Source organism: Erpetoichthys calabaricus, chromosome 9, assembly GCF_900747795.2.
Source record: "Erpetoichthys calabaricus chromosome 9, fErpCal1.3, whole genome shotgun sequence".
NCBI classification, from domain to species: domain Eukaryota; kingdom Metazoa; phylum Chordata; class Cladistia; order Polypteriformes; family Polypteridae; genus Erpetoichthys; species Erpetoichthys calabaricus.
Window position 1 is genome coordinate 85,697,686 of NC_041402.2, and position 23,682 is coordinate 85,721,367.

Consider the following 23,682-nt stretch of genomic DNA (forward strand, 5'->3'; position numbering starts at 1 on the left):
GTGTCTGTCAGTGTGTGTATATAAACACGATAACCTGAGTACGGGTTCACTTAGGTCAACAAAATTTTGCATACACATATTTGGTACAAAACGTATATTTCTATTAACTTTTGGGCCATTTCCGTTAACCGGAAGTGATATTTTACCTTTTGTTCATGGAGCTGCATGTTCAACTTTACTTTTATAATAATTGTTCAATATATTATTAATTTGATTTGTTGTTGTTCGTTCTTTAATGTACATACGGTAATATAAAAATATACTCATTGTCTGGCGGTTTACTCCTCAAATATCCAACCCCATATCTGTGTATACGAGAAAGTCTTGGAGAGACCACTCCCGATTTCTTTTTATGGCAGTTGTTTTTCTATTGAATTGACGTTGAGCACGCATTTGAAATTTAGATGGATTTAGAACCGATAATTCGAAGGGTAATTTCAGTCTTCTGAGGCTGATGTATTTTTGGGTTTGGGAAATTGTTCAATACACTGTTGTCTTTTATTACTTTGAGGCACTGACTGCTGGAAAGATATTTTTGAACAACATGAATGTTAGTAAGAAAACAATACAGTTCCCAATAAAAAAATAATGAAAATGTCTTCTGAGATAAAAAATGTATTTGGAGGGAATTTTCTTACTACTGTAGAAGGGATTAATTTAAAAGTCTGTAGTTAAGTGTCTTAAGGTTAATGTCAAGGTCAAAGTATCACCAGGTGGAATGTCGTGTGTTACAAGTAAATAAGAAAAATGTCAGCCAATAAAATTGCAACAGTAGCAAAATAAATAATTATCAACAGCACAATTGTTAAAGTACAAAACACAGTTCGGATTGTCATATCTTAAAGGAATATTCCACCAAAAACGTATATATATATATACAGTAATCCCTCCTCCATCGCGGGGGTTGCGTTCCAGAGCCACCCGCGAAATAAGAAAATCCGCAAAGTAGAAACCATATGTTTATATGGTTATTTTTATATTGTCATGCTTGGGTCACAGATTTGCGCAGAAACACAGGAGGTTGTAGAGAGACAGGAACGTTATTCAAACACTGCAAGCAAACATTTGTCTCTTTTTCAAAAGTTTAAACTGTGCTCCATGACAAGACAGAGATGACAGTTCTGTCTCACAATTAAAAGAATGCAAACATATCTTCCTCTTCAAAGGAAACAGAGAGTAAAGCAAACAAATCAATAGGGCTGTTTGGTTTTAAGTATGCGAAGCACTGCCGGTACAAAGCTGTTGAAGGCGGCAGCTCACACCCCTCCGTCAGGAGCAGGGAGAGAGAGAGAGAGAGATAGAGAGAGAGAAACAAAGTCAAAAATCAATACGTGCCCTTTGAGCTTTTAAGTATGCGAAGCACCGTGCAGCATACTTAAAAGCTGCACACAGAAGGTAGCAACGTGAAGATAATCTTTCAGCATTTTTAGACGAGCGTCCGTATCGTCTAGGTGTGCGAACAGCCCCCCTGCTCACACCCCCTACGTCAGGATCACAGATAGTCAGCGCAAGAGAGAGAGAAAGAAAAGTAAGTTGGGTAGCTTCTCAGCCATCTGCCAATAGCGTCCCTTGTATGAAATCAACTGGGCAAACCAACTGAGGAAGCATGTACCAGAAATTAAAAGACCCATTGTCCTCAGAAATCCGCGAACCAGCAAAAAATCCGCGATATATATTTAAATATGCTTACATATAAAATCCACGATAGAGTGAAGCCGCGAAAGGCGAAGCGCGATATAGTGAGGGATCACTGTATATATATATATATATATATATATATATATATAATATATTTGTAAATGTTACTTGCCTCTTGTGGTTTGTAGTGATCACCTCACACCAGATATATTGGCAAAGAGTCCTGTTTTCAATTCAAAAGCGCGACCCCACATGAAAGGTGTTCAAGTTGTAGGCTACTTTCATTTTACCAGAGAGATTGAACAATTGTTTAGCAAAAAATATAGGTCTGTAATCATGGATATGCCAACAATCCTTCGTTCAGAGAAAGGTTTTATATACTGTATATGAATATACAAGAGCATATGCAGTATGGTATATAGCTGATAGCATGCAAATCTTTAGGTGAGCATATTTATTTAAAGGGTAAAGTAGGATGATCTAAACCTTATTAATGGGATATATTCATGGTGCTGAGACTCAGGATCAGAGGCTGATTCCTAGGGAAGTGTCTGCACACTTTAAACCTGATGGACAACTATAAAGACCTGGTAATCTGCACAAATGAATGAATTTATACCAGCCTGGTCAGCAACGGAAATGAAATCTTGCTGTACGTTTTTATATGCCCTGCTTTGTGTCTTTTGTCAATATACCAATAATCCACTTGTCCATCAATCACTCAGAATATGGAACCAATACAGGGTGCACTTTAAAGCAGAGAAGCTTTTATCTGTTGCTCCTCTACATGATAATCACCTTTTTCAATCTTCTCAAACATACTCGGTACTTAATCTTTGGAAGACACTTGGGGTTAAGACATTTAGAGAACCATGCATAGATGTGCAATTATGGTGGCTCTGAGGCTAGGGATCTGCACTGGCAATCGGAAGGTTGCCGGTTTGAATCCCATAAATGCCAATAGGGACTCTGCTCTGTTGGGCCCATGAGCAAGGCCCTTAACCTGCAATTGCTGAGCGCTATGAGTAGTGAAAAAAACACTATATAAATGCAAAGAATTATTATTAGATACAGTTGTTGCATCTAATCTACAACTATGCTTCAAATTTAACTTCCCATCAATACAATTTTTACACTATTTTCAAACTAGAAAATCTGTTAAAAGAAATCTGTCCAATTTTCCAGACCCCCCAAGCACCATTCCCACATCCACTGTTTCTATTCCAGGGGCAATACTGGTCAGTCTCTCAACAATATACAAAAACATCTCAAAGAATCTTCCCCTCAACAATCCAATGGTAAAGTGGAAAAAACAGCTGTGGAAGTAAGCCATAAATAGAATACACTCTAGCTCTGTATACAGAAGGCAGTCAATAATCCATCCATCTTCCAACCCGCTGAATCCGAACACAGGGTCACGGGGGTCTGCTGGAGCCAATCCCAGCCAACACAGGGCACAAGGCAGGGAACCAATCCACCGCAGGACACACACAAACACACCCACACACCAAGCACACACTAGGGCCAATTTAGAATCACCAATCCACCTAACCTGCATGTCTTTGGACTGTGTGAGGAAACCCACGCAGACACGGGGAGAACATGCAAACTCCATGCAGGGAGGACCCAGGAAGCGAACCCGGGTCTCCTAACTGCGAGGCAGCAGCGCTACCACTGCGCCACCCGCAGTCAATAATTCAACTTAAAATCTTTCATTGACCACATTTATCTCATAATATATCCAGGGCAAGATCTGTCTTGTGAATGTTACCATCTAGCTCCAGAATCTCTAAGCCAAAAGTTTTGGGAATGACCCAAATTAACATAATTTTGAACAAAATTCTTTGAATACCTATCAGACAACCTTGGTGCCATAATCACTTTTAACCCATTAACAGCTGTGTTTGGTATACCCTCTGATGGGCTTAAGGTGGAGAAGGACAAATTGATTGTAATTACTTATACCACACTATTAGCACATAGACTTATCTTGTTATCTTGAAGAATGACAACCCTCCTTTTATAAGTTAGGGGGTAGAAGTCTTGTTTTGTTAGGATTTGTTTTTTTTCCCTCTGTCTTCTTTGTTTTGTAAATTATTTGGTGTATATTTCTGAACTGATTTTGAACTTATCTGTTATATCTGTTCTGCAAATCTTATCTGCTTGATTGTATACTATGTTACTTTCTTGAAATAAAATTAATAAAAACAATTAACAGGTAAAAGTGAGCATAAACACCTTTGTTATATTGGTATCTATCTATCTATCTATCTATCTATCTATCTATCTATCTATCTATCTATCTATCTATCTATCTATCTATCTATCTATCTATCTAATCTTATGGAACTCCTTCAAGGATAACTTTAAGCCAACTAGTCCTTATAGAACAATACTTGCTTATTAAATATATTTTAAAAACCTAGTCAGCCTACAAAATAGTAATTTTCTCCAACACAGGGAATTCAACTTAAAAATCTGCATATGCTACAAGTTATTCACAATATAATTCTTCACACCCAATATAGGCTCCATGAAATTAGTAATGGTATCATGGCTTTACAATAGCTTTTTCAGAAAGAAACATTATTGCATGAGATAAAAACGTACTTTTTTATACAGCACTACTCCAGATTGATTTTTTTAAATAAGATAAAATTAAAAATCATCAGTATACATATATCATAATATATAAATATTATTGCACAACCTTTAATCATCTTTCTGTAATGCTAAATATGTACATGCAGCCATCCATTGTTCCTCCTCCATTCCGCTAGGTGAGGCACTAAGATAAATTTTCTCATTGTGAAGCATAATTTAGGCAGAGCAGCCGGCGTGTTTAAATTAACAGTACTCACATTTTCAGTATTCGGCCGCCAAACTGTGCATACTTGATCCAAAAAAGGCGAGAAGGGTATTGCTGCAGACCGGAGACATTATGGGCGGATCTGAAGGCGGGATAACTGTAAATGCAAGTGGATAGTATTGGCTAATTCAGAATTTCAACGAATGAGATTATTAATACTCTATGACAATCAAAAACTCACCTGTCCAATTATCAGCGCTTGAAGCTGTCTATCAAGTGTAACTTTAACCAAACATTTCACAGTTCGTGATCCCTACCTCTTTGAGGTTCCGCCTTATTGAGTTACCTCTAAATAACCTGCCGTTGTACCAACAGATGAAACTCCATTAAACTAAAGGAGATAAAAAAAGAAGCTGCGGCGATGAAACTCCATTAGACAAAAGAAGAAGAAGCGACCAAACTAATTGCTCGTATTTTTGACAATGGAAGTAAGTGTGCTTCGAAATGAAAACGTTTGAAATTTGTAGTTTTTTTTCTCGTATTTTTAATAACTTTGTTTTGTATTAATAGTCATTTTCGCTGTAGTAATTTATTTATATTCAGTGCTTGAAGTGGACCGGCACTCAGCGGTACCGGCAACTTTTCAAATTCCACAAGGCAAGTTTCACGAGAACTCCTCGACTGTGCATGGAAAACGAAAAAAAAAACTTTTACAAGCATCTTGGAAACGCTTGATCGGCTATTCTGTGGCAAACCAGGCTTTTGATAAAGTTCAGATTGACTACAGTAGTGCACGGCATTACCTTTTTTCTTTTCAGTTTAGTTCCTTATGTTGGAGTAATGTGTCTAAATTGTAATACCAAATAATCCGCAATGTTTTTGTACCGTCAATTTCAATAGAATTTCATGGTAGTTTTGTGCAGATGATGCCTGCTATTTCTAAATTGTTAAAGACTTTCCTGCAATGGGCAGTGCGCCACTATGTATGTGACTCAGACTGACAGTCGCGATGTGCACAGAGCCTTTTCAATTTAATTACAAGTGACATTTACATTTTTTCCTTTCAGCCAGCTTGCTACAAGAATATCTTCTGGAAATTGGATGTTAATGAAAAATGAGGTAAGTTAAAAAACCTTTTCTTAAACTTGTAATTCACTTGTAGTGTTGGACTTTCACGTGTGTCTTTTTTTCTTTCCTTCATTTTCTAGGACATCCCTGCTGGTTCAGTAGACTGTGGAATAGACACATTGATGGTGTGTGAATATGAACTGTAAGCTTTATGTAACTTTACATTTGTGTTTAGATTGTGTAGGATTTCAATACTTTTTCTCTTATTCTCTCTCAGTATTCTCTTTATCTGACTATAGAGGAACCCTTTGATTTTACTGTCAGTCTTTAAAAGATACTGATAATATATAATTTTTTTTTCATGTGTGACATACCTTTAATTGTGTCATTCATTTAACGTGCCCTCCACTATTAATGACACCCCTTATAAAAATGTTAATTTTAAAAATATTTATTTCTTGATGAGGGCTTTGTTTTTCTTTGAATGAAATTGTTTCAATTACAAGTCAGAAGTTTCTAATTTTTTCAGTGCAAGGTGACATTTCTTCAGCAAACAGGGATCTTTTTTCTAACCCTTCTTACTAATTTTTACAAGGGGTGCCAATAATAGTGGAGAGCACTGTGTTTATCCTTTTTATTTTAGGATGACATGTCTGTGACTTGCATATTACTTTAGGTAGTGTCCAGATTGGGGTATTCATAATATTCTGAAATAATTGATGTATTCTAAAAAAACTATTGAGATAACCATGAATGAGAGTTTGTGTAGTGAACCACAGAGGAATTCTCACAGTTTGAACTCTACACCAAAGTGTCCACTTTTATGAGAAAACAGGAGTGTTCATACCCAAACCAGATAGTTTGCACAAGACAAATACTTCATGTGACAGTCTGATGTATTTATTTGTGTGTGTCCACCATGTAGGAGAGCAGGCTGGCTGTGTGACTGCAGTGGGGCAGCTGACTTGAGAACAACGGGCTCAGGTTTATGAGGCTGCAGAGATCAGCAGGGCCTCCAGGAGACTCAACATGGAAAACTGTTGGAGTTCATCATAAAATGCCATGGAGCAGATGATCACTTGCTGGTAACTTAGTTCAGATAACAAGTAAACCTTTGTTATTGTAATCTATCTAGCAGCAAAGAGCTGTGATGACCTTATAGCACCAAACTCTTGTATTTGCTTGTCCAACAGGCTGTTGTATCTGAAAAGGTGTCATCCAAACGGTTTAAAAAATTATGAAGCTCTTAAAGGTCACCGGGTAATGACCTCTATACAGTAGAAGATGAGGAGCTGACAGATGGCTTCTACAACTACCTGATGAAGTGCTATCAAGAGCTGTAGGCACTTTTGAAAAGATCAACAGAGTTCACATCATTGTGGATGTGCTGATGCCAGAGGCTCATTTGGCTTCAGTGAATCTCTGATGAGTACAGAGAGTGTCTCCATGAGTAAGAAGCAGAAGGTCTGCTCATTGATGGACCAGCAGACGATGAGTGGGACGTCATGTGGTGTTGGGGAGCAGACAGTTCTTTCTTTTTATTTTCAGCGCCATTATTCTGTTAATTATAATACCATTTTACTTGTAGTGTATTTAGCCAAGAATATAAACTAAATACATATAAATGTAAATATATGTTTAAAGTGATATTTAAAATACACATTAATACACTTTTAGTATTGGTGAAAGTCAATCTTTTGTTTATTTTTTAAAGTGAGTGAAGAGTTTGACAAACTTGAGCTTCAACTGTTGGAGTACCAAAGACAGACAACATCACTGAGGCATCTCAACTTGGGATTCCATCTCAACGCCTCCTCTAATAAACGTGTCACTGGCTTTATTAGTCTTTGGCCTTTTTTTTTTCTGAGTGTTAAACTGACTGTGCATAATAGAGTTGTGTATATTTGATTTAACTATTGATGTAAATAATAAAGGACATTTTGTCTGGGTATCTGTTTTAGCCAATTCATGCCATCTGCATTTTTTCTTTAATTTTTATAAATGCATTGTACAGTTTTATTACTTTTGTAAACATTACAAGCAAACATGTCTATCACCATTACATATTATTTATATATAATATATAGAAGTGGGCCTGCTTTAGTATATTCCCCGATCAGTCTGTTTGTTAGAATGCACAAAGAAGATGAATTTTTCTTTCAGTTCAACTGACCCATCATTATTGTTAATTCTAAATGTTTCTTGAAATGGTTGTACAATTTATACTGAATGATTACTAATAACATTATGTTTTTGGTAGTGACAATACGGAGTGTTTTAATTTGTGCTGCCCAATCACCTCGTGTAATAACACAACTAGAACTGATAGATTTGAGCAGAGCCTCCTCTTGTATCAACACTGTCTATAAATGGCACTTTGCTGGACTCACCGGTAATCCCACAGCTTGGAAACTGAGCATCCTGATCAAGACTGTGCTGTTCACTTACAAACATAGTCTACAACAATAAGGGTCTTACTGATCTTTAATTAGGAGTCACATTTTCAATAAAACTTACATTATCATTAACTGAAAATGCAGCTTATATATAAAGGAACAAAATTAAAGGAAAAGGATTGAATACTCCTGATAAATGTAGAGTCAAAAGTTTGGAAGCTCAGTATTCTAAAACCATAACTCGCAGCTAGAGCCTCGTTATTCTAAGGTCTTGACATTAAGTGTGTATCCATTTCTATATATATACTGTATATATCTTATATACATTCGCCAGCCTACTCACTCACTCACTCAATCACGTCTGTCTGAAGCCAAATGCGCAGTCGCCTTCTGCGCACATCCGAAGCCGAATACGCAGTCGCCTTCTGCGCAGCTGCCCGAAAAACCTTACGAGACCAACATCGCGGCAGGCGGCGGATTTACTGCCGCGAAAATTCAAAGAGAAAGGCGACTTCGATTAAAGCTCTAGAGGCCTGAAAGGCGATTTCGACTACAACTCGAGGCCTAATTACGCATTCATTCAATACACCTATATCAGGTTTGTGGTGTTTATACTTATTACTATTCCACTCGTGCCCGTTTCATCTTACGTTGTCGAAACGGGCTCTTTCTCTAGTATATATATATATATATATATATATATATATATATATATATATATATATATATATATATATAAACTGCTGAAAAAAAATTAAAGGAACACTTGGAAAACACATGAGATCACAATGGGAAAAAAATCCTGCTAGCTATCTCTGCTGCTATGGACTAATATGATGATGTGTGAGGAATAAAAGGATGGAAATGAAAACGATCAACCCACAGAGAGAGGGCTGAATTCAAAGACAACCCAAAAATCAAAGGGAGAAAATAATGCAGCAGACAGGCAGGCAGTCGAGTCCATTTTGCCAAAATTTCATTGCAGCAACTCCAAATCGTACTCAGTAGTTTGTATGCCCCAGTACCCCCAACCCCCCCCCTCCTCCTCCATGTGCTTGTATGCATGCCTGATAATATCCTAATGAGACGACAGATGGTGTCCTGGGGGATCTCCTCCCAGATCTGGACCAGGGCATCACTGAGCTCCTGGACAGGCTGAGGTGTTGGATGGACTGAAACATAATGTCCCTTCCAGAGGTGTTCTATTAGATTGAGGTCAGGCGAGTGAGCGTGGGGGGGTCCAGTCAATGGGTTCAATTCCTTCATCCTCTCGCCACATGAGGCCGGGCATTGTCGTGCACCAAGAGGAACCAGCATAGGGTCTGACAATGGGTCCAAGGATTTCATCCCGATACCTAACAGCAGTCAAGGTGCCCACCGTTGTCTAGCTTGCATCCTTTCATGGATATGCCTTCCCACACTGACCATCACTGAACCACCACCAAACCAGTCATGCTGAACAATGTCACAGGCAGCATAACATTCTCCAGACCCTTTCATGTCTGTCACATGTGCTCAGAGTGAACCTGCTCTCATCTGTGAAAAGCACAGGGCACCAATGGTGGACCTGCCAATTCTGGTACTCTATTGCAAATGCCAATCGAGCTACACGGTGCCCAGTAGAGGACATTGGGCCCTCAGGCCACCCTCATGAAGTCTGCTTCTGATTGTTTGGTCAGAGATATTCACACCAGTGGTCTACCTGCTGGAGGTCATTTTGTAGGCTCTGGCAGTGCCCATCCTGTTCCTCCTTGCCCAAAGGAACAGATACTGGTGGGTCCTGCTGATGGGTTAAGGACCTTCTACGAGGAGCCCTGTCCAGCTCTCCTAAAGTAACTGCCTCCTGGGATCTCCTCCATGCCCTTGAGACTGTGCTGGGAGACGCAGCAAACCTTATGACAATGGCACGTGGTATTGATGTTCCATCCTGGAGAAGTTGGACTACCTGTGCCAGCTCTGTAGGGTCCAGGTATGGCCTCATGCCACCAGTAGTGATGCTGACCATAGCCAAATGCAAAACAAGTGACAAAACAGATGAGGATGGACAAATGTCAGTTCATTCCTGTTTTGGGGGTCGTCTCATTGTTACCCACCCCTCTAGTGCACCAAAGCAGCTGAAACTGATGAACAAGCCCCTCTGCTACTTCACTGACCAGATCAATAGCCCACAAGTGTCACTGATAGAAAACTACATTGATCTAAACCAGTTTTTCAGTATAAACCTATGACAAACAACAAAATAAAATGCCTTACCAGTAATATCATTGTCAAAATAAATTCCCAGCTGTTCAGATTGAATGATTTAATGGTTCAGACTTGACAGCCTCAGTGCAGTGTGTGCTAAATGACCAGTAAAGTGGAGTCGTTTACAGCTGTACAGGTGGTTATTTCAGGGCCATACTGGAGTATACAGACTCGGTGTGCTCTTAATATGCTGTCTGCTTGGGTAGTCATATAAGATGATGCCCAGCTGAACTATCTGCCATCTCTATCTTGTTACCAATCGTGATGCCGATGCCCATCAGTGCCTGCTGTACAGTTGGACTCCTGGCCTCCTCCTCCAGTCTCAGAGACCCTAAAGACAGGCTGATGTGTTCAGCACGCCACTAGGACCTGATGGAGTCAAATGGAGGCTCAATGAGATATGAACAAACATCGGTCATGTTTTAATCTCTAAATGTAACTTTTGCATAAACAATATGTATTATAATAAATATATATTTGATGTATGCGGCACAGTGGCGCAGTGGGTAGCGCTGCTGCCTCGCAGTTAGGTGACCTGGGTTCACTTCCCGGGTCCTCCCTGCGTGGAGTTTGCATGTTCTCTCCGTGTCTGCATGGGTTTCCTCCCACAGTACAAAAACATGCAGGTTAGGTGGATTGGCGATCCTAAATTGTGCTTGGTGTGTGGGTGTGTGTGTGTGTGTGTGTGTGCCCTGCGGTGGGCTGGCGCCCTGCCCGGGGTTTGTTTCCTGCCTTGCGCCCTGTGTTGGCTGGGATTGGCTCCAGCAGATCCCCATGACCCTGTAGTTAGGATACAGCGGGTTGGATAATGGATGGATGGATGGATATATTTGATGATCTTAAAGAGATTTTTAAAATCCCAAAAGTAATAAAGATCCAATTAAGTCAAATAATTGAATACCCTGATTAGCTGGTGCACAGTCACAAAAACTGCAAAATTATTACTCTTTTAAAGGCATAATATTTGCTCTTCACAGATCGTTTAACATAGTAAATTTCATTATAAAAATAATAATTGAAATGTGACTGTTAGCACTATGATAACTGTGTTTCTTACATTTAACATTGATAACATGTAGAGACAGCCAATGGATTCTTTAAAGTCACAATTTTATTGCCAGCTTTCTTAACGTTGTCTATTCCCTGATACCTGAAAATGAGAGTGTCAAGTATGTGATTTGTGAAATTCTGTACTCATAATACAGCTAAAAAAACAAACTTGAATACGAGATCCACAAGCAAGAAACTCACTGGAGCTGCTGGTGTGTTGAGAACAGACATGAAGACCGCAGAATATTTGACACACATCAGACAAACAAAGAACAGAGGCTGATATGCAGGCAGAAGGGGAGACAATGGAATATTAGGAATACTTAAATAAATAAACATTGATCAAAAAGTAATGAAAGTAATAAAACACATTTTAGGGTTGTGTATTATAGAAGTAAAGATTTAACTCTGACAGTTTATTCAACGTTTAAAATTGTAATACGTTTATAGCCCGTCTTTAAGGTGACTTGTTAAATGTAGGCGACTATTTCATTTGGATATTCAAGTAAACAACAACAGTTCCATATTTGTTTTAATCTGACTGACTCAATCAAGTAGAGCCCACATTTAAGTGTACGTCAATCCATTAAAATTAGGCGGACACAAATGTGTATTGTTATGTTCATTTAAATTTTCTTCAGAAGTTGTTTAGTAAATATAAATATCTCAAATCCAAACTTTTATTATCATTATTTTTTCAGAACCGCTAATCATAAATGACGGTGGTAAAAATATACTGCAGTCTTAATAATGCACTCGACATAATGTTATAGTGTAAGATAGTGGCACTAGTAGACTATCGTCGCTGATGTATTTTACGAATATACACTCCGTCTCTTACAGTCACTTTATCTTGACCGTCCACCTTTAGAAATTATCTTACACGTCCACCTTTAGAAATTACTCCCACCTTTCTTTTTACGTATCCATAAGGCAATTCGCTAAAGTGGAACATGAATGACAAATAACACCGATTAGCGATTTGTTAAATAAAAAGGTGATTGACGGCGAAGTTTAAATTTTCGATTGGCTGATCGGTGACTGACGTATGCAAATTTAATATTTGATTGGCTGAAGTCGAAAATGATATTCACGCCCATTTTACTCCGGTCTGCAGCAATATCTACTTGGAGAAGGCTGCACTGCAATGACGCAACCATGCGTGACGTAATATCCCCGCCCACTCTTCTATCATTGATTGGTTTTCAAAGTCTGGGGAAACCTCATTGGGTTATTCATATATGTGGATGTGGCGGGTTGCAGATTAGGCTCTTTCCTTCTTGGTTTATACAGTTGTTGCGTCGTGAAATGTTACTTTTGAAATAGTGTTTTTCCAAAAAAACAAACAAACAGATCCTTAATTGGGTACATAATAGTAGGACTCGCATAACGCAGTGGTCTGCAAATTCACATAGAGGGCGTAGCGAACGTGTTTTCTTTTAACTCTTTCGGAACAGACCCCCGATTCTTTGGGAAAACGTGTTTTTTTTATTTCAGGTTTTACAGGAGGCTAAACAACACCGAGCTGACTTTCACGTACTTGAGTGTTATCTCTCATTTAAGGATTTCACATATTTGGCTTTCAATGGAATACACTGTGGCAAAATTTTTACAGAAGACTTTAAACAAAATCCCAGTCTCTGGCTTACGACGCATTTTGGAAGAATGGGACTTCTTAAGCCCAGCGCAGCTCCGCTCCTTGGATTCAGCCAAGTACGGTCCGGCTCTACGGCTGAAAGTGCTTGCACTCTGCGAGGTAACTGCTTTATGTGATACTTTGGCTCTAAAGAGGGAATGTCAACGACTTTCTAAAGTTAATTGTGTACATATGTCCATAAATGCTGTATAATTTACTTAGTTACCTAATTTTTTTTTAGTGTATGCTTAAATTGTGAAATGTCGAGGCATACAGAAAGCCGTACTCTTAAGCAAACCGTTTGTTTGTTTCAAGCACATGATAAATAAAAGTAATTTTCACCCAGATCCCTTTTGGACCTTTCCCCAATTGCTGCATTTTACAGCAGGACTCTATCCAAAATGGACAAGTGGGTCCGAAAATGTGGTCATTGTTCAGAATTCCAGTGAGTGTATGTCTCCCGTGAAGAACTCAGTCAGTGCTTATTTCACGCATCGCCTTTCACAAATAGTACTGCCAGAAACTGCTTTACAAGGTAGTAATTGGTGTCTTCAAATCCATGAAACGTTAAACTATACTGTATGTGAGTTTATTTTTATGATTTTAGTTTTAGTTCTGAAATATATGAACATTGTAGGCACTTATGTTTATAAAAACTTGAGTAGACAACGATGTAAGAAGATTTCCTTACAAAGAAATATAGACTAGCCGAATGTTATGTAAAACGAGTTATGCCTTGTATACAGGATTCTATATACTGTAAATATTAAGTGGCAGATTTACACGTGCATAAGAGTATAGAACAAAAATCTAAGTTTGTATTAGGTAAAATTGGACAGGTATGAAGAATGCTTTAGGACAGACTGGATAACATTCTGCTTTCTCATAGCTTCCTCAGAACCAACATATTCTTTAATGACAAAAAGGTAATGTGTGTTAAATCTGGATATTTTGAGTTTGTACATGTAATAAAGCATTTCTGCAGTTATAATAGTTACATCATCTGTAGTCGATGTCTAAACCGTTCACACCAGTTAATCCTGACTCTGGAGGTCTACGGTTCTATCCATGTTCCTATTTATAGCCCGATTCTTTTAGTCTGTAAATGTTATCATTACTTCTTCATCACATTCCTTCCAGGCAATATTTTACTTTCTTAACATAAACCACAAAATGGTTGGGGAAGGATTAGATCTGAGTTCTGGGTATTCTGTTTTTTATCTTATTTTTTTATTTTTTATCAGTTTTGTTCAGATATTTTATTTGATCAACACCGGTGCATTGCTTTTGCTCAAATAATGGATGCTCTGACGTTTCATCCTTTTTTAGTTTATATATCTACTCATCTGAAATCTGCTGCTTAATACAGGAACATTTCTGAAAAAAGTGGCCTGGCACAACCTAGAGTAATCATTGAACACAAAAAGGGAAATCCATGCAAATATTTGTTTAGGGACTAAAACACAAATCATTATAAATTAATCCAGTTAAGTGCTTGATTTGTTTACAGTCTTGATTCAGGTCCTGAATATTTCTGTAACAAAAACCTGCAGTTACTGGTTCTAGTGGACTGCATTTTCTAGCTTTTCAAATATATCCAGTGAATATAGATCAAGGAAATGAAATCCGGCTGTCAGGTTCTGTTTTTGGCTTCTTTTTTTTTTTTTTTAAGATCTGTAAGTGGATGTTGTGTTATTGAAATATGGCGATTAACAAGGTAATTGTTTTGAAAGGGAGCAAAGAAATGTGCCATGGTTTTTTGATATAATTGAGTTAATTAATAATTCAAACTGCAAGTAATAATTCTAATACAAATCGTTGAACATCCTTATCAGTATTTTATGTGCCCTAAACTTTGTAAATTTAATAGAAAGAAAATGTCCCAGAATTGTAATATGAATGTGTTTATAAGCGTTTACTGTGTTGTAAGTAAAAAAAAAAAAAAAAAAAAAAAAAAAAATCAAGATCTCATCTGTGGGATCTTTAAATCATCATTCTTAAACTTTTTCAGCTGACAATGTTCCCATATAACGTAGTAGTTAAATATTCTGCCTCTATTGTTTTTAATTGTTTAACAATTTGAGTGTTTACATTTCAAATCAAATTCTGTATTTACCATTCTTTTTACATATCCGTAATACTTTTGGAAATGCTACTACTGACTGCAAGGTTTTATTGTTACTAATTGGCACAGTTACAAAAATGTTTTTGCTTTGTGCCCATTTATGTAAACACACAGTGATCTTTTCTTTATTGTAATTCACAGGAAAATCACGTCCAAACAAAGCATGTCATAGAGCTTGATATGATATGTAAGTATTAATCTAAAGCTGTTTATATTTATTTTCTTCAAGCATCTTCTTAGAATTCCATATTATTTGAAACTTGTTGATTTTTGTTGTTAATGGAGACAACACTTTAAATAAACTGTGACAGACTAGTAACCTATGGTGCTTGGAGCCTACTGTACAACCTGCTGCTTCAGCTGTCATAGTCTAAACGTTTTTTTTACACACTTTAATTTTCAGAATGTTAAAGAAGACTTTTTTTCCTTCTCTATCTGCAAGTAATTTTCACTCAAACATCTTTTACTGTCTACTTGATGCCCAGTTGTGCTTCATACACTCCAGATGTTCCCATAGTTAGTGATACAGTGATACTTAACCTGCACTTGCTGAGCGCTTTGAGTAGTGAGAAAAGCGCTATATAAATGCAAAGAATTATTGTCTGTGACGGAGCGACGGGCGCTGACCAGGCTCCTGTCAATCATTGAGAATCCACAGCATCCACTGAACAGTATCATCTCCAGACAGAGGAGCAGCTTCAGCGATAGACTGCTGTCACCATCCTGCTCCACTGACAGACTGAGGAGATCGTTCCTCCCCCACACTATGCGACTCTTCAATTCCACTGGGGGGTGGGGTTAAACATTAACACAATACAATGTTATTGTCTGTTATACCTGCATTTTTTATCACTGTTTAATTTAATATTGTTTTTATCAGTATGCTATTGCTGGAGTATGTGAATTTCCCCTTGGGGATTAATAAAGTATCTAATCTATATCTATCTATCTAGCAAAATTCTAAATTTAATATAAAAAAAAAAATTAGCCAGTGCAGTAAGCTTTTAGAATGATAGCTATTTGTTATTCAATCTGTAGATAGATAGATAGATACTTTATTAATCCCAATGGGAAATTCACAATCTGTATTTCCATTCTGTAAACTTTACGTTCACTGACAAGACAAAGAATTTTTAAGAGAAAATTGTGTTCTTGGAAAATTAGGGTAATTTTTCATTTGTTGGAACAGAGCAAGGAATTTTTTTCTCCCAAATGAAGGACATGTTTGAGCATTTGCAATTGAGATTTTAATGAGTTTTTATGTTTGTGTTTAGAGGTCCTGAATAATGCACAGAACAAATGAAAGGCAAAAGGCATCTATCTTATTCAGATGTATTGTATTTGAAGAGGCTTCCACATGTACACTATGTTGGCTATGATCTGTCCACTACTTTCATGGATACAGGCAATGTGGTTTGGACCTCTTGCAACTTTTCACAATTTGACATTGTTTCCCCTGTGGCTTTGTCTAGCTTGATAATTGCTTCCAAACCTACAATCTGAATATTAGACCTTCTAATCTTTTTAAGGAACTGTCTCCTGTTTTAATTAGTCCTACTTTTAATATTTATTATAGTCACTTTCCATTGGCTCTGTGCCCTCAGCTTTTAGAACTGACATTAATAAACCACTGCTTAAAAAAACTAACTTGCAAGTGTAATGGGCTAGAATTCAGTACTTTAAAGAAAATGACATTTCTGTGTGTTGCTTAGTGTAATGGGCTATAAACCAGCATCAGGTTAATGTTGATGGTTATCTATCACCTGCTTTGATTAATTCCTCTTGTGTTAGGGTCAGCACCGACCCGTTTTACTTTTTAAATGCATAAAACTACTACCTAATTTTGTTTATTGCATCAAGGCTTTTTGACTTTGTCAGGAATCTGTATTTAATTAAAATAAAACAAAAAAAAAACAATTGTACTAAATTATAAAATGCTCTGGTGAAAATTATTAACTTTGTGTTGGTAGGGTCAGTTTTGACCCAGTTATAATTTAAGGTTATAAAACAATAGTTAGGGTCAAAACAAAAATCATAAACACACTTTGAGGGGCTTCTCTCTTTGCCTGTGTGTCTCCTTACCTGAACAAACAAAACAAACAAACAAAGACAGACTTGTAAGGCTTGCATAAGACAAATTTAGTTTAGCGTTGGTGACTTGCAGAGTACACATCTCCTGTTTGCAGCAGTCAAAAATGAGAAGAAGATTTACAGTAAGCCAAGCTCTGGATCATATCTTTTCTGAAAATGAGGCAGAGGACACAGAACAGCATAGTGATCCAGATGAGCAGGTTTCCGAGGAGGAAGACATTGTAGAGTATCTACCAGAAGGCACAGACACATTTGATGAGGAGGTCACCGATGCTGAAGCTGCACTCACTCCTGCTGAAACGTTCAAATCCAAAAGTGGTAACATCTGTTGGAGCTCAGTACCTTCTGACTTACATGGCAGGGCAGCTGCTGCAAATGTCATCAAAATGACCCCTGGAATCACAAGGTTTGCTGTGACGAGAGTAAGTGACATCAAGACATGTTTTGATCTGTTTATGCCATTGTCACTAAAGAAAATCAGATTGCTATGACAAACCTTGGAATACCTGGATGCTTATATTGGTGTTCTTCTTCTTGCTGGTGTTTACAAATCCAGCAATGAGGCCACTGATAGTCTCTGGGATGCGTCGACAGGCAGAAATATTTTCCGGGCAACAATGTCACTTCAGTCATTTCGAATGATATCAAGAGTCCTTAGATTTGACAACAGAGAAACTAGAGAAAAATCTGACAAGCTTGCTCCCATCAGGGATGTCTGGGAAAGGTGGGTGCAGCTCCTTCCACTGATGTTCAACCCAGGGCCAGAGGTAACAGTAGATGAACGTTTTGTCCCTTTCCGTGGAAAATGCCCTTTCCGGCAGTACATGCCTAGTAAGCCAGGGAAATACGGCATAAAAATGTGGGCAGCCTGTGATGCAAAAACCAGCTATGCATGGAATCTGCAGATTTACACAGGCAAACATGCAAGTGGCATTCCTGAGAAAAATCGAGGAAAACGTGTAGTCCTCGATATGACTACTGGACTGCGGGGGTCACAATATCACATGTGACAATTTCTTTGCCAGCTATGACCTTGGACAAGAACTTCTCAGGTGGAAACTTACCATGGTGGGCACAGTAAAAAAAAATAAATAAACCTGAGCTGCCTGCCGAAATTTTGCAGGTGAAGGACAGGGCTCCACTTTCTTTCAAAATTTGCTTTTACAGACACCACCACGGTTGTTTCATATTGTCCAAAAAAACACCGGAGTGTGATACTTATGTCCACTTTTCACAAAGACGCAGCTGTGTCATCAGCAAGTGACAAAAAGCCCGTAATTATCTTGGACTATAATAAAAACAAAGGTGGAGTGGACAACCTGGACAAGCTGACTGCCACCTACACTTGCCAGAGAATGACCAGGAGATGGCAAATGGTTGTGTTTTATAACATTCTAGATGTGTCTGCATACAATGCATTTGTGTTGTGGACCCACATTCACCTAGGGTGGAACTCAACCAGAAAAAACAAGCGGAGAATTTTTCTTGAGGAGTTAGGAAGTTCCCTTGTCAAGGCACACATTGAGCGAAGGGAACGGGTGCCCCGGGACCCAGCCGCTGCAGCCTTGGTCAGATAGCTGCAGAGCTCACGTAGCACTCCTTCCACACCATCAGTAACACAAAGAGCATCAGTGCCAGCATCCTGTTCGGCCAGCACTGCCTCAACATCAACCTACACAGCCACAACCACAACCCCACTGAGGCCACCTGATTCTAAAAGAAAGAGGTGTCAGGTCTGCCCTAGCAATAAAGACAGAAAGTCAAACGTACTCTGCTTCTACTGCAAAAAATATATTTGCAAAGAACACACTAAAAGTGTCCCTTTTTGCCACACATGCATCTAAATGCACATGCATGTTCTTGCACACAAAGACGTTTTTTGGAACTACTGCCTCATTTCTATTGGTTTGATTTGCTTGATTGTTCGTTGTTTGTTTGACCTTGCAAATCCACATTTTGAGATTTACTTGTTTAGCTTTCCATTTATATTAAAGTTATTTTTGAAAATACTTTTTTGCCTTTTTCTATGAAATAAATATGGGTCAAATTTGACCCGTAACACCATAGATGTTACTATAGTAATTAATATTATAATAAAAATATATATATAAGAAATTTATTTAAGAGATGTGTTCTAATACCCCTCAGTAATAGTCAGGTAACATAACAACCTTTTATTTATTTAAATAATTCTCTTGAGGTTTATTTAATCATTTTTTAAAATTGAAAACGAGAGGTATGCTGTTAAAGTAAAAGCTCATGAGGTCACAGCAAAAATATTAAAAACATTCTTTTAATGCACAAGGAAGCGTAACAAAGTAACCAAGAGGTAAGGAAAAAAATTGGATGATAAATAATTGTTTTGAGGGTAATATGGCTGATTAAAGACACGGGTCAAAACCGACCCGTTAACATAAGAGATAGTAAGAGAAAGCTAACATAAGAGGAAGGTTAAGTATCTCATCCACACACAATGTGGTGATAACAGAACTCTCTGCTTCCTTTGAAAATTAACGAGTTCTGGGGACATTGGTTTCTAATCAAGTACTTTTTGATAGCTGGCCACAATACCATTGTTGAACCAAAGTAAATGTGTTTACACTATTTGTTCAAGAGGAGGAACTTGGCTTGCACCATTGTTTCACTGATTGCCATGTTGATCTATGCAGAAACTGAAGCATATATACTGTATATTTCTGGTAAAAGGAGGACAGAGAAGTATAGTCTGAGACTCGGGATTGCTGCCTGTTTCTTTTATGCTTTTCACCATATCGCTGTGGCTACACCCTGTAGCAACAGTGGTTTGTACCTGGCCGAGGTTCCCCTAGACCGTGAGGCCGGTAACACATCCACAAATTCGGAATAATTATCAACCAATTTCCAATCTTTCTTTTATGTCGAAATTACTTGAAAGGGCCGTCACTGATCAGTTTAATGCCTTCTTGTTTGATGGTAATCTCTTTGATAAATTATAATCTGACTTTCTGTCCTGTCATCCCACAAAAACTGCTTTTGTTAATGATCTTCTGCTCATTGTTGATTCTATTTGATGTCCGTGTTGCTGCTTGTTGACTTAAGTGTATATTTTGACACCATAGACATGGCTTGAAGAAGCATATTGGCATTCTGGGGGTGGTACTTTCATGGTTTCACTCTTATTTATCAAATAAAACTTAACGTGTAAATTACGACAATACAATCTGAATTTTCTATAGTAAAGTTTGGTGTATTCCAGGGATCAACCCTTGGCTCTCTGCTTTTTTTTTTCTCTATCTATATGTTTCCCCTTGGTAACATAATTTGTAAATATGGTGTTAATTTTCACTGTTATGCTGATGATGCAAAACTGTATATAGTATATCTGTAAAGCCAAATGACCTTTCCCATCTCCTAAATTTAGAGGTCAGAAATAAAAAAAAAAAATGAATGGGTATGAACTTTTTGTTCTTAAATGCTGATAAAACAGAGTTATTGGTTGTTAGGCTTGCCAGATGTGGGCAATTAGGTGAGAGCTTGAGTGTTAATATTTATTGCTGTAGTATTTCTGACAGTTTGACCATCAAAAACCTTCAAGTGATCTTTGATACTCCTCTCATGTTCTAGTCTCTTATCAAGGCTATTACCAAGACAGCATTTTTTCATCTCAGTAATATTGCAAGAATCAAGTCTATTCTGTCTTTGCGTAATGCTGACACATAAATACATGCATTTGTTTCTTCTAGACTGGATTATTGTAATGCCCTTTTCTCCGGTCTTCCCAGTTGTGCTACTAGAAGTCTTCAGCTTATTCAGAATGCTTAAGCTGCAATCTTGGAAAAAAAACTAAAAACACCCATGTAATACCCATTCTAGCTTCTCTTCACTGGTTACCAGTACAAGCAAGAGACGATTTTTGAAGTAGTTCGTTTAACGTATAAAGACTTGCATGACCTTACTTAGTTGAGCTAATTACACCATACACTCCGGTATGCCCTCTTCAATCTCTTAATCCTGGTCTTTTGGTAATTCCCCCTGTTAAGAAAAAAATCAGTAGGTCACAGAGCATTTGCCTACCATGCACTTTATCTTTGGAATGGGCTTCCATTATATTTTCAGATCAAGACTTAAAACTTACCTTTGTTCCCTTAATTACAACCTGCCTTAGAATTCAGTCAGGTATTTCATCTTTAAAATATTTCTTAAATGCTTAAATTATTATTTATTTTTATTACTTGTTGACATACCTTAACTTTTTAATGTTGTTTTATTTCAATTTTATTTGTTATTTCTTCAACATTGATGCTACTGTTTTTTCAATTTTGTGCAGTCAAATGAGCCCAAGACTAAGAGTGGTTTTCTTCCTCATGTCTTGAAACTTTTTACAATTTTCTAAAACAATTTGTGAGCTTGGTGTCTTGTATATTGCACAGGCGTGAGCCTTGCAGCAGCTTGTTGCAACAGCTCCGTGTCTTGTCTACATATTTTAGTTTTTTTAGACTGTTTTTTGTTTTCCTAACAATAGCTTAAAGTGCAATTAAGTATTCATAAGTTGAGCCCTCTTTGACCATGAGGTTTAACACTAGAATTACCAGAGTCTATGAAAAAACTCGTAGATCCGGCCCACCTTAAAACCGTTCTAACCTCTCTTTTGTCTTCTAAATGTGCCGATTTAAGATGAGCAGCAAAAAGCCGGCTATTCCATCTCCCACCATCGCAAAACGTTCACTAAGTTTTCCCAGCTCATGCCTTGTTTGATTATCTGGGAGTGACTGAACTGCAGTTTTAGAGTGGAAATAATAGATCGTTATTTGGAACACACGCATTTCATGTGTGTTCCGTTTCTACAGTAATCTGTGTAAAACATTGTTAAAACAAACTTTTTCATATTTTAGTAATAAATGTTACAAAATGTAGGCATAAACTATAAAATGTGTGAAGCCTGATGGCCAAACATCAAATAAACACTTTCACGAAAGGTTCAGGAATGTCGCAACACCTTCTGTGGCGTAACGCTGAGATTTGCTGACTCAGAGCACGACAGCCCTGCTGCGCCGTAGAGACCCAAGTTCGATTCCCCGCTGGGGAGGTGTTTTTGTTTTTTTTTTTTGTTTGTTTTTTTTTCTTTTTCTTATCTGTAGCCTCAAATGGACATAACATTTATAAATTGGTATGCACTGTAAATCGTTAAGTTTAAAATGTCGATCACGGTTATTTCTGTTGATTAATTCATGCTTTTTTACTTAGAGTCAGAACAGGAGCTTATTCAGCTTCTGATCTGACTCTAAGTAACAGCTCCAGTATAAATCACACCCAATCTGATGCTGTTCGTTTTCAAATAATATTGCATTACTTCAACAATGTTTTCTGATTGGTACTATTCGCGTCATAAAATGATTTCTTCAAAACGTCACATATTTGTTTTGAGATAATGAATAGAGCTGCAAATTACAGGTGCTTGTTCAGTGTAATAAGAACCATAGCACAGAGAGGTGTGTACACTGCAACAAGTACACATGTCGTAAATGTAGGAAGGGCGCTCCTTGGGTGAGCTATAGCGTGTCTTTATGTGAAAACAGCAGTGTCAGATGGGGTGTGTCTGATGATTGCATATAGCACTGAAGTTACTGGTCTTTACTATGCTTTCCTCTGCATGTCCTGGAGTACAAAAGAAACCGCATACAGCAACATGTGGAGACTGGAAAGATTGGGGGAAAAAAACACACAGTCGTATGTATCGTGATACACTGCAGAGCTATAGCGCGTCTTTATGTGAAAACAGCAGTGTCAGATGGGGTAGGGAAGGATCCTGAACGCGACTGAGAGAATGAAAAGTGAATGTAAAAAAAACAAAGCTAATCTTTACAAATATCATAAATTACACCGACTGAAATCAAATGTATCTTTTTATTCTAAAATAGTAAAAATAAGAGCAGTTCACTTCTCAAAAGGGAGTCGTGCGGGATCGAAATCGTGACCTTTTGATTCCCAGTCGGCAACTGATACTGTTGCGCCACGGGGCCGTCGTAGTAAATGAGTGTCAAAGTCGCACACTAAGGCGGCTTTTTTTTTTTCTGTAGTTATATTTTTGAATAAAAGCGCACTTGTTCTGTAATATTTGTACCTTTCGTGAAAGTGTTTCTTTGATATTTGGACTTCAGGCTTCATACATTATATAGTTTATGCCTACATTTTGTCATTTACTACTAGAATATGAAAAATGTTTGTGTTTTAAAAACGTGTTTACACAGATTACTGTAGAAACGGAACACACATGAAATGCGTGTGTTCCAAATAACGATCTATTATTTCCACTCTAAAACTCCACTTCACTCCCAGATAATCATTCAAGGCATGAGCTGGAAGAAGTTCGTGCACGTTCTAAGTCAGTGGGGGGATGGAATAGTCGGCTGTTTGCAGCTTGTCTTTATCTGCACATTTAGAAGACAAAAGACAATGGCGGAGAGGTGTGAACGGATTTAAGAAGCGATTTAAGGTGGGACGGATCTATGAGTTTTTTCGTAGGCTCTGGTAATTCTAGTGTTAAGAGCATTTTAGTCACTTTTTTTACTTTGTGTTTGGTTTTCCTGAGCGCCACTAAAGTTAACGTGGTAAGCAACATGGGACAGCTTCTGGTTTACTCATGGAA

The 23,682-nt window shown here is 37.8% G+C and overlaps 1 protein-coding gene and 1 long non-coding RNA gene across 2 annotated transcripts in view; both read left to right on the plus strand.

Moving 5' to 3' along the window:
• The first annotated feature begins 4,552 nt into the window (after positions 1-4,552).
• LOC114657177 (uncharacterized) lies at positions 4,553-8,006 on the plus strand. The gene is made up of 3 exons (XR_003717178.2): positions 4,553-4,935; positions 5,515-5,566; positions 5,656-8,006. It is a non-coding gene; the product is annotated as an uncharacterized LOC114657177 (long non-coding RNA).
• Positions 8,007-12,457: 4,451 nt separating this feature from the next.
• cenpn (centromere protein N) overlaps positions 12,458-23,682 on the plus strand; it is a 35,006-nt gene continuing 23,781 nt past the window's right edge. The window contains exons 1-2 of the mRNA XM_028809823.2: positions 12,458-12,961; positions 15,108-15,153. Coding sequence (XP_028665656.1) covers positions 12,791-12,961; positions 15,108-15,153 — 217 coding nt within the window. The 5' untranslated portion in view covers positions 12,458-12,790. The remainder of the gene's footprint in view (positions 12,962-15,107; positions 15,154-23,682) is intronic.